The 12,096-nt window shown below is 36.2% G+C and overlaps 1 protein-coding gene across 1 annotated transcript; it reads left to right on the top strand.

Annotated features, from left to right (window-relative positions):
* The first annotated feature begins 1,730 nt into the window (after positions 1–1,730).
* On the top strand, positions 1,731–3,972 carry LOC109096903 (low choriolytic enzyme-like). The gene is made up of 9 exons (XM_042727950.1): positions 1,731–1,774; positions 2,205–2,289; positions 2,531–2,534; positions 2,631–2,696; positions 2,788–2,931; positions 3,125–3,242; positions 3,396–3,574; positions 3,676–3,757; positions 3,840–3,972. Exons 2-9 carry the CDS (start codon positions 2,218–2,220, stop codon positions 3,970–3,972), a joined length of 798 nt encoding a protein of 265 aa, XP_042583884.1. The 5' UTR covers positions 1,731–1,774; positions 2,205–2,217.
* The last annotated feature ends 8,124 nt before the right edge of the window (positions 3,973–12,096 follow it).

Genomic DNA, 12,096 nt, shown 5'->3' with positions numbered 1-12,096 from the left:
AAAATCAATAAAAGACGTAAAAAAAAACAGACAATTAACACTATTAACAGCAATTATGCCATCAAACTTATAGCAAAATGTGGTAGTTCTGTATTGTTGTCTCTGGGTTAGCATCATCTGAGGTCCTCTGAGGGGGGGTGGCATCATCTCATCTCAGGTGTTCTGGATCCAGACTGGAGCTTGTGTAAATCCGTGGCAAAACAGAGAAACAAATAGAGACATAATTAGCGTAGCTGCTGTCCAGCCAAGTAAAATTAATTAGTTTAACCCAAGCTAAAGAGTAATAATGCACATTTTATCAGATATAACTGCAGTCCAAAATTATGAGATGCATTATTTGAATGCTTGGCCAAAGAGGTGTGTTTTTAATCTAGATTTAAACAGAGAAAGTGTGTCTGAAACCCGAGCAGTATCAGGAAGGCTATTCCAGAGTTTGGAAGCCAAATGCGAAAAAGCTCTACCTCCTTTAGTGGACTTTGCTATCCTAGGTACTATCAAAAGTCCAGCGTTTTGTGACCTTAGAGAGCGTGATGGGTTGTAGCGTGATAGAAGACTAGTTAGGTACGCAGGAGCTAAACCATTAAGGGCCTTATGAGTTTTATTATCATTTTATTATCTGATGTTTAAAAAACAAATAAAGTATTTGTACAGTACATTATTTGTTAATTACTCAGTTCATCATGAAGGACATACATTTATTTATTGCACTGTGATCAGATTTTGAATGTTGTGGTTCAGTATAAACATAAAATAAAAACACGAGAAACATTTTATTGTATCTAATGCAGTTTTAATATTCATAAACCTGAAGACCTGGTGATGCTGTTGATCACAACAAAACCTTTAATACCAGACATGAATCAAGTCTTAATCTTATCACTTGAGATCTGAATCTTCTTTAAAAGCTATGAGCAGAGATTGCTGAGAATTCAGACACACTGCAGTGTGTTACTGATGTATGCTCGCATTCAGTGCTCATGACAAGGAGTAGGCCAGACTCTGCCATGTAGCTTGAGAGGGGGCAGAACCTTTGGTTTGCTGCAAAGATTTTTGTTGCATTTTATAGCCAGTGAGTAAACCAGTCATTAAATCCACAGCAACATTCGCTCTTTGCCCTTCCAGACTCCAGTGAGCTGGAGATACCAATGTTTAGATTCTACAGCTCCTGTATCTATTTGGTGAGATGATTACAATGCATTCAGTCCTGCAGTTACATACAACAGCACAAGACGATCAGCAAGAATCACAACATATATATTTGTTGAAATAATAGCAGATTAGATTTATGAAGAAAAAAGAAAAGAAAATTCATAACAAATGATATAAGAGACAAACCAACTGAATTAATTTCCAATTTATGTATTAACCCACAAAAACAATTATAGCAAATGAATGAATACTAACTTAATATTATATAATTATGCCCCAAGTGTTTACATGTTTATGCAAATAACACTGATATGTTGTAGATATAATTCGTATAATGAAAGTAGCCTACATTGTGTGTGTTGTTGAATGGTACATGCTGTTTAGTGGTTCATATCAAACATATAGTGCAAATGTTCTCACTAATACATAGGTTTGTGTGTGACGTGTTCCTATATGAAGCAACAAATGAGGGAATTTCACACCTGTTCTCTTTCAAACAATGTGTCAACATGTCTACTGCACTTCTGGCCATATCTGTAAAGATTGTATAGATACAGTCTAGGTATAAAACCCTCTTGTGGCTGTAGTGTTGCACTTGCTTTGGACATCTACGGTAAGAGAACTGGTATGCTTCCTTCTCTCTGTTCAAAGAAATGTATATTTTACTAAACTGTAACATTGTTTGAACATTAGATGAAGAAAGGCACATATTTATAATAACTATACAGCATGTGATTATAAAGTAGATCAAAAATGTATTGTATCCCATTTTGTGTTCTCCTTATGGATCTGTAGTATTACTGTAACACACAGAATTCATCAAAGTTATGTTGAATATCTTTGTTATGGAGACATATTATGATATGAGCCCTGTGATGGACTGGACAATTCTCTAGGGTGTTTTTCCTGCCTGTGACCAGTGACCATATACAGAACTAGAGGGTAGAAAATGGGTGGATATTATGATATGCTGAAAAAATGTTAGTAAAAGAGCTGAAGTTGACCTTCATTTGAGGCATTCTGCCTAAACAGCTGTGCCCTGGTTCTTTCTGCAGGTCTTTGGACACCATGTTTGTGACCAAGGTGACTTTTGGCCTTTTGGCCCTGCTTCTTGTCTTCTCTGTTAGAGCTGAGGAGATGGTAAGACACACACACACACACACACACACACACACACACACACATACACACACACACACACACACACTTATATCAGTAGGTTGTTAATAATGCATGCAAAAACATTGCATTATGCATTATGCATGCACCTCTCTGATACTAATAATTGTTATAATTAAGAATGTAAATTTATGAGTTTGACAAGGTAATGTTTCTCTTCCATGTCCATTTTGTGTGGTGTTCTGGCATAACTCACATGCAGCCTGGTAAGTCAAATACTCCAGCAGGCTGACAGTTTCTACATAATGAACTGATTGAAGTAGAGGTTCCTTAGTGAACGTGTTGATGTGTTTTTATTATAGTTGTTGAGGACAAGTCTGCTCAGCTGTCTGTGTCTGAACTGCTGCACAGAGCCAACAGAGGCATCAGTATGTACTCACCACATACTCACCAAAACACATGATTATGCTGCAACTTTTTTTTTACTAAACGGTCCCAAATGAACTGTTTATGTGTTAGTTCCTAAACCTGATGAGCCTAAGCTAATGGATGACATTGCTGTGAATGAGAGAAATGCTGATCCCTGCACCTCCCGTGGCTGCCTCTGGCCCAAATACAGTGACGGCAAGATTTATGTGCCTTACGTCATCGCTAACCACTACTGCAAGTCACTAGTATTATGATATATGTTTTCATTCAAAGCCCAAAGAGAATAAAAAATAGGACAGACTCTACTGTTTCTGATTTTAGGGCAGAGCCTTATGATAAAGTCTTACAATCAGTGCAAAAGCATGTGAGTGTGAAATAAAAAAAAAGTACAAATTTCCATAGCAAGCTCTGACCTTTGCCCTTTCAGCCTCCCGTGAGCTGGAGATCATCAAGCGTGGCCTGGACTCTTTCTCCTACAGCACCTGTATCCGCTTCTTCCCCCGCCGCAGTGAGAGAGACTATATCAGCATTGAATCTCGCAGTGGGTATGTAAGAGAGACATACTGAATGAACATTTCATATTATTGTAAAGATAAAAATGACAGGTAGAAACCTCAGAATGAGAAATACACTTACATTTTAGAATGACGACAATGAAAAGGATACGTGATCAAGAGATGGATTTTTTTGTCTTACAGATGCTACTCGTACGTTGGTCGTCAGGGTAATAGCCAGACTGTGTCTCTGGCCCGTAATGGCTGCCTATACCACAGCACTGTCCAGCATGAGCTTCTCCACGCTCTTGGCTTCAACCATGAACAGACCCGTAACGACCGTGACAATCACATCCAAGTCATCTGGGAGAACATCAGGGATGGTACATTGTTAATAACGAACGCATTTCTGAAGAATACATGTAGCGATTAGTTCAGTACTGTAGTGCACATCTACTAGACTAATGTTTTGTTTGTTTATCAGACATGAAGTACAACTTCAACAAAATCAACACCCTAAACCAGGGAACTCCCTATGACTACAGCTCTGTGATGCAGTATGAGAGGTGAGGGAGCTTACAGTATAAGGGATGCTGTTTCTCTGGTGTAACACTGTCTTCTGACTGCATCTGTCACTTGCTCTGTCAGATACGCTTTCTCCAAGAATGGCCGCCCCACAATGGTTCCCATTCCTAACAATAATGCAGCGCTGGGCAAATCTACTGAGATGAGCCAGAATGACATCATTAGAATCAACAAGCTCTACCAGTGCTGTGAGTGACATACTTTCTAGAAACAGAACCAACATTTAGTGCTGGATATATAAATGAGTGATTGCATACATTTTCACTGCATTGTCTAGCAAATCTGTGATGATGTACTACACAAAAAAAGATTTTTACTAATGAACATATTACCTTCATGTATATTTATGAATGCTTTTTTACTTTTAGCACAAAAATAAGTAAGGGGAACTTTAAATTGACATTTGGTGATTTCCCTGTCCTTTAGGAGCAGTGAAAATGCATTCAGCACCCAGACTTGCAGCGCAGAGGAAACAGTTCGCAGAAGATCCAAAGTCTCTTGGATGTGGTTGACTACTGTGCTGAACCAGTATCATTCTATCAGATGTGTTAAGAAAAATAATACACCAATAAATTTTCCAATAAAAAAAGTGAATTTCTGTGAAGAAATGTATCATTCACATATTTTTAATGGTAAAGTATATCTAATAATAAATGTAATCATTTAAATTGATTATACATTTAATTTAATAATAACACACACACACACACAAACAAATTCTTCCACATGGTTCTAAAAAGGCTAACTGATCCTGACTCAAGATCAGTGATTATGATAATTAATGATTGATTTGATGGGATGTTTGCTTACAGAATGCAGTTATACAGCAGAGACAGTTTCATGAAGTAGTTTAAAAAATAGCACAGTTATTTCATTGAAGAATGCATACATTTTTACAAAAAAGGGACATCTTTGTAGTCTTACATTTTTTTCTTTTATTAGATTTTGATTTTTAAGATTCATTAACTTTGAACTTTGACATCCTATGCATAAAATAATATTTTTATGGCCATAAATAAAGACAGCAGCAAAAAACAAATGTGAATTTTATTCAAATATATTTCACTTACAAATCATTACAGTGAACCATCAGTAATAAATCTGCACTGCAGAGAAGTTAAATGAACAGTTAGGTTTATATGTAATAAAGTTTCTTCATTCATCACAACTAATGCTTTAATGACCCAACTCTTCCTTAAACGTAGCAGAAAACAACAACACCAACAACAACAAACAAACAAACTGTAAACTACCTCTCAAAAAGGGGATCCAGCACAATGCTGGATATAATATCAGAGACTGTAAAACTGCACAGAACAATATAAAAGCATAAAAACATTTAAATAAACTCCTAATATGAACTATATATATATATATATATATATATATATATATATATATATATATATATATATATATATATATATACACACACAAAACACATTCACCCATAATTCCTTAATTCCTGTTCGACGCCCCTCCCTCACCTTTCAAAACTCACTAGTTGACGTTTATATTCTCCTGTCAGTGTTTTTCAATAATTACATGGGCAGAGACTTAGAACAACACAAAACCATTTGATACTGGCTGTTTTAACAGAGGTCGTCTGCTATTCAATCGCTTCAGTCGTCGTCTGTGTACGTATCGGAGAGATGGAGAATTCACCTCAGCTAAGCTTTTCTAGCCATCACTCAGCTTCAGCTGCGCATTTTCCGTTTCTCGTTTAATGCGGAAACATTGTAAGTGTTAAACACTAGGCCATAGATGACTGAGCAATGTTCAACCTTGTAGCTAGTTATAACTCAAATATTGACATTAATTGTAACATAAAGGTGCTAGAAACACATACCATCTCTGTATAAGTAGTTTTCATGTTAAAATTGAGATTTCACTGTTGTTGGGGTCCTCTGCATTTAACTTATAAAACTAGAGTTAAAATATATGCCACATTATGGCTTTGAACAGAATAGGCCTACGATATTACTATACGAAAACAGAGAGGCTACAGCTATCACTGAGAGGACAAGCCACATTGCTTTTCATACCTGTGAGATTTAATATTTTTTATTTCATATTTTAATGTAAATTATACTGACTAAAATGTCTTGTGCTGAATAAGTACAGATGGAAGTCATGTCTTAATTTGATAGAATCGATCTTGGCACAATTTAACGGCTGTTATGCTGTTTGTTTTTGCCAGACCCATATAGAATCCACATTTTCTGCACTGATTTTGCCAAAAAAAAAATTATGTGGAATTCTACAGATTTTATTTAAACATGGTAAAAAAAATATGTTGAAAGCATAAATCTCTTGGTGATATCTGAAAGTATAATAAAATTTGCTAGCCAAAATATTTACAGGAGTAATTTATTGCTGGTAATATGGGTTTTAAATCAAACCAGGCTGTCTATACAGTAGATAGGCACACTTTCTTTTGCATGACGAGAAAACAGAGCAAAGTGAATTAAAATGATGCATTCCTGTCAAATAAACAGATCTGGGTGCAGACAAATCAGTGGGCACGGATTCCATGTGGGCCTAGTACAGTATTGCATTCTTTAAAACAATAATGTTCTTTACCAAATTGTTTAATTTGTATTGTATTCTAGCTGTGATTTATATCCTTTAGTCATCACTTTAATATGACCACAGTATAACTGATCTATGCTGCCCTCACAGCCTCCTCTAAACTAGAGATCATCCAGCGGGATCTGGGATCTTTTGCTTGCATATCCTGTATCCATATCTTCAATCCCTGCACCACTAAAAGAGAAGTCATCAGCTTTGAGTCCCACAGCTCTATACATCATGAGGCGCTTTTGGTTTCTAGCATGAGCTAACCAACAGACAACTGTATCTGTGTCACCTGGAAGAGCATCATAGAAGGTACATGTTCATACCACAAACTAACCTATTGTTTCTTTTAATATATATGGGGGTTTTGTAGTCATAGATTTCACTAGGCAAGCATTTCTAAAGCATTATTTTATTTCGTAAAATTATGTTTATATATTCAGACAAGACAATTGTGGTGTGATGTGAAATTTGAAAGTGGGTGAGCTATCTGGATTTGCTCTTTCCATCAGAGAGCATTTGACATTTATTCACCATTATTACATCCATTTTCTTGTGTTTATACAAAAAAATAAAAAATAAATTACTGACACTGATGCCTGTCCTTTTGATGACACCCTGTGGATTGGTTTGCCATTTTCATGTAGTCAACCAAAATATGCTCCAATACAAGTTCTCATATTCAAAATAATGCGTGATCTTGTCACTACTTACAAAGCTTATGAAAAATATTTTTTGCAAACAAACAAAAAGAAAAATGAAAAAAAAAGAAAACCACTTAAATCCACCATAGTATTTTGAGACATGTTTCGTTAAAATTCACACACCATCTGACACAGGGTTCTGTGTTAAGGTTGTGTTTGGCTGGTGTTTCATCAAAAGAACACAAAACAGCAGAGACCAGTGTTTTACGCTGTGTAAATTGGCTTAGTTATGAGAAAATGGAAGAAAATTACATTTTTAAAATACATTGAGGTCACTTAAGGGTCACTGTCATGGACTGTTGAATAAGGTGTATCACAGAGTCTTGAGCAGAAACACTTTATGAGTAAACATGGAAAGAAGATAACAAACATATATATATATATATATATATATATATATATATATATATATATATATAATTCAATTCAATTTTCTTATTGTTTGAATGCAGTAATGCTTTTTATTGTTTTGAAATTCTGAAAATGACATCACCGTTTTAGAATTCATGCATGTAAGAGAATGTTTATATGTGAGAAATGAGGGGCGTGATTTGACTGTAGGATGAGATTCCGTGTGTGGTGCGAAAAGAAGGTACAGTTCCCTCTCTCCTGGCAGAGGGTGTGAAACAAATGCACGCGGGGGATGCATGAGGTGGTATGTGGCAGACTGCTGGTCTCTTAGCAACAGCACACGTACAGGAGAGATGAGAGATGAATTCTCTCTTCAAAGTGATAGGCCTATATCTTACATATACCGATGTGATGATATCATCTTTAAAAAGATATGTAATTCTGATAGTCAAGAGGGATTTCCTTGTCTAAACTCATATCACTCACAGGTGCTAAACAGCTGACCTAATCTAACCCCAATATTATGAACAGTAACTGTGAAATTTTAATCAAAGACAAAAGATACTTCACGTTTGAGTGATATTGTGACACTGAAGGTTCTTGATCCCTGTGTAGTGATGTTGTAAAAAGCATAGTTTGCACAAAAATGAAAATCCTTTCATCATTTGCTTGCCTTCATGTCATTGCAGTCCTGTATTACTTTCTTTCATCTGTGGAACATAAAAGAAGACATTTTGAAGAAAAACTGTTTTGGTTACCATTGACTTCCACTGTATGAAGACATTTCTCAAAATATCATCAGTTATGTTCCACAGAAGAAAAAAAGTCTTACAGGTTTGGAATGACATGATGGGTAAACAATGACAAGATTATTTATTTTTGGGTGAACTAAAGAGTGTGCTAGAGAAAGGAACTCTTTAGTCTCTGGAATCATCTACTAGGCTGAAGTGTTATTGTACACGTTTCATTTTATAATAATAGAATAATTATTCTGCCTATTAACAGCGTGGAAAGAAATTGAGAAACAGGATTATGTAGTTTTGATTTAATGCTTTGATTTGCAGATGAGTAATGAACAAATTACCCACAAAAATAGGTCAGACGATGAAATGTGCACGCACAAAATTTCATGACCTATTTACTCTCACCTCCAGACAAATAAAGAACACTCTCTCTCGCTCTCACACACACACACACATACACCACACATTTTTCCATACAGTGAGCACATTCTCTCTTTTTCATTAGCTTCTCTTTAAATAGAGCAGAATATAACAGAATATAATTCGTGGTTCTCAGTTATCCTCTGCAGTGTTGTCTTCAGCAGCTCCTCCTAGACATCAGTGTGTTCCAGTTCAACCAATACTGTCCCTCTTCCTCCCCCATCTGCTCCTCAGGAGGTGAGAATGGGTTTGAGAAGTCCTCCTGGGGACTGGATAAGCTACCTCCCTCTCTCTCTGATCTTTTGCGCTCTCTCGCTCTCCCTCTGTCTCTCACTTTGTGGCAGATGGCTGTTTATCAGTCAGAGCACCAGATCAAGACTCAAACAAATGCTCATAACAATCATGAGTCCCCTACGTCTCCTTCTCTATTCATTTCCATTTGGCTAGGAAGCTGTAGATTCGATTTTTTTAGTTCTCCCCATGAACACATCAGTGTGATTTCCTGGCCTAGTGGGAGGTGTGTCTTTGCTCTGATCTGTAACATCAGTAGTTCTGATTGTGAGATGTGAAGATACACATTTGTGTGAACAATTCAAATCACATTAAACATAATGCCAATTATCTATGAAATTTTGGAAATAGAAACACTACCAGACTACAGTATGAAAACTAAGAGAAACCAAGGTCTTTTCATGACTTGTTTAACAGTGTAACTCAGGTGTGATGCAGTGCCCACAGGAGTGTTTGGGTGCTTGTGGAAAATTTGAGGAAATGTTTTTTTTTTTTTTTTTTACAAAATTCTGAACTTAAGATATGAATATGTTTAACAGTAATTAAAGGTCATAATTTACTAACTGACATGTTATTTTAGACCTGTATGAGTTCCTTTCTTCTGTAGAGCATAAAATAAGATATTTTGAAGAATGTTTGTGGGGAAAAAAAATATGATGGAAGTCAATGGAGACCAGAAACTGTTTCTTCAAAATATCTTCAGCACAACAAAGAAACTCATCCAGGTTTGGAACAACCTGATGTTTAGAAAATAATGACAAAATGGTTGTTTTTTGGTGTGAATTATCCCTTTAAGCAATAAATATTTTAAATTGCTTACTGAACTTTATGATGTTCCTGTTTTATTCTACTTTCTATTCATAAAAAGTGAAGTGACAAAAGTGAAAAAAGTGACGTGACATACAGCCAAGGAATTTGTGTTCTGCTTTTAACCCATCCAAAGTGCACACACACAGCAGTGAACACACACACCGTGAACACACACCCGGAGCAGTGGGCAGCCATTTATGCTGCGGCGCCCGGGGAGCAGTTGGGGGGTCGGTGCCTTGCTCAAGGGCACCTCAGGCATGGTAGAGAAGGTGGAGAGAGCGCTGTACATTCACTCCCCCCACCTACAATTCCTACCGACCCGAGACTCAAACTTGCAACCCTTGGATTGCAAGTCCAACACTCTAACCATTAGGCCACAACTTCCCCTCATAAAGCATGAGATTAATTCTACTGACAGCTCTAACAATAGCACATAGATATAGATATTTGCTTTATTAAATGTTGCTCCGTTAACTTCCCCTGGCTGCCATCCCTTACCAAAAAGTAGTATACTTCAAGTTTATTTTATTAAGTATACTTAAGTAAAGTTCAAGTATATTATGACTTTTTGTAAGTATAGGTCAAGTATACTTAATTGTCATTATAAGTATATATCTTAGAAGTACATAAAGCCCATTTCTGAGAAGTACATAAAAAGTAAACTAAAAGTATACTTTGCTATTTTTAGTTTAAAATAAGTATACTAATAGCACACTTGAATAAACTTCTTTTTCGTAAGGGATGCTCATGTTAAATGGTTAAAAAATATATATTCTGCAGTCTGCAACATGCATAGTTTGTTTGCAGTTCCTTTAGTTAAAGATGTATAAATAGCCATAAATTACCAAAAATAAATCAGCCACAAAAAGAACATTCCTCCTGAGTCTTGACAGACCAGGGACATTTCACAGAAACCATTCAACAAGACACAAACACTCAATAAGCCACACAGTCACCCTGCTTGAAGTGACAAACTGATGAGGTGAGAAAGAAAGAGGGAGCGGAGGGATGGAGATTGCATGAGGTGAGAAATTTAATGGTCTGTAGATTAAGCCTGAGAACATACATCTACTTATTCTATCGCTTTATTGCTCACTATCTCTGACGTTCCCCCTCTCTTTGAAGGAGTTATTTTGAGGAGATGGAGAGAAAATGAGCAGTGTCAGAGAGAGGATGGTGGGAAACTGGAGCTCAGGAAATTTGTTCCATCTAATCCCCGTAACTGGAGAGATCTGTCAAGGAAAATTCCCTCTCTGTCACTCGCTCCCTTCTTGATACACACACAAACACACAGACACATTTCTTGTCACGGATCACTGCCATGAGGCATGAGTTTTGGCATCTCTCCTTCCAGAGCATCTTGTCATGGTCTGAGCGTGAAATTGAGGGGATGTATTACTGATTTCATGTTGCTCAGTTAACTTCCCTTGGCTGCCATGCTCATGTAGTGCTGCTAGCAATGCTAATAAGCTAAACAACAGTTTGTGTTTGCCTTCTGACTAAACAGATTACAACTTGCTTTACTAGTCACCTCGTAAATCAAAAGGTGTTTCATAGCTCCTTTTGAAATTTTTTGTTTGTCAAAGTATTTTTTTTTCCCAGTGAGAAGTAGGAAGACATGCTTTTGATTTTTTGTTACTTTATCATATACTTTACTTTATCAGCCTTAGCACCATGGATAATGTACTATTAAAAAAATTAAATAATAGTGCATAATTATAATACTTAAAGGAATAGTTCACCCAAAAATGAAAATTTTGTCATCATTTACTCACCCATGCTGTCCCAGATGTTTATGACTTTATCACAAATAAAGATTTTTAGAAAAATAATCCATCTTTGTGAGTCTAAAATAATGCAAATGGATAGTAACTCAAAAGCTGATGCTTCATAAACCACTCACAGCAACAGAAGAATGATGTCGGTGAATGAATGTCTTCTGAAGTGAAACAACAGGTGTGCTAGAAAAATACTAATATTGATAACTTTAATAACTTTTTAAACTATAAACCATCAGTTTCTGCCACCTGTCATACCTGCATGATCGTGAAGTGCTACATAAGCATGTTGTGAAGCTTTCACAAAAAGTGATCTCTTGAAGTGTGTACTCATGAACGCATAAAAGACATGTTTTGTGTGCTTTTTGAAGCATCAATTATTTGGTTACTGTCCACTTGCATAACATGGACTCATAGAGAGGGTAAAAATCTTTCTTCGTATTCATCTGAAGAAAGAAAGTCATACAAAACTGGCATAAAGGTAAAAAAAAAAAGAGAATTATCATTTTTGGGTATCTCTTAAGTGTAATGTTGCGAAAGACAACTCATGCATTGTCATGGACAAAATAATTTTAAGCTCTTAAATGTAGCTGTAAATGGTAGATTAGGAGGAGCTTGTTCATCTTGTCCTGTCAATCACAGCGCA

The sequence above is a fragment of the Cyprinus carpio genome, chromosome B7 (genome assembly GCF_018340385.1).
Source record: "Cyprinus carpio isolate SPL01 chromosome B7, ASM1834038v1, whole genome shotgun sequence".
In the NCBI taxonomy this organism is placed as follows: domain Eukaryota; kingdom Metazoa; phylum Chordata; class Actinopteri; order Cypriniformes; family Cyprinidae; genus Cyprinus; species Cyprinus carpio.
The sequence above is the reverse complement of the archived record's forward strand: the minus strand, read 5'-3'. Positions and strand labels throughout refer to the sequence as shown.

Excerpts from the sequence above, each read along its gene's own strand:
- LOC109096903 (XM_042727950.1), top strand. The coding sequence starts at position 2,218 with ATGTTTGTGACCAAGGTGACTTTTGGCCTTTTGGCCCTGCTTCTTGTC. Across the intron at positions 2,932-3,124 it reads CGTCATCGCTAACCACTACT|CCTCCCGTGAGCTGGAGATC; the intron begins GCAAGTCACTAG and ends TTGCCCTTTCAG. Across the intron at positions 3,575-3,675 it reads CTGGGAGAACATCAGGGATG|ACATGAAGTACAACTTCAAC; the intron begins GTACATTGTTAA and ends TTTGTTTATCAG.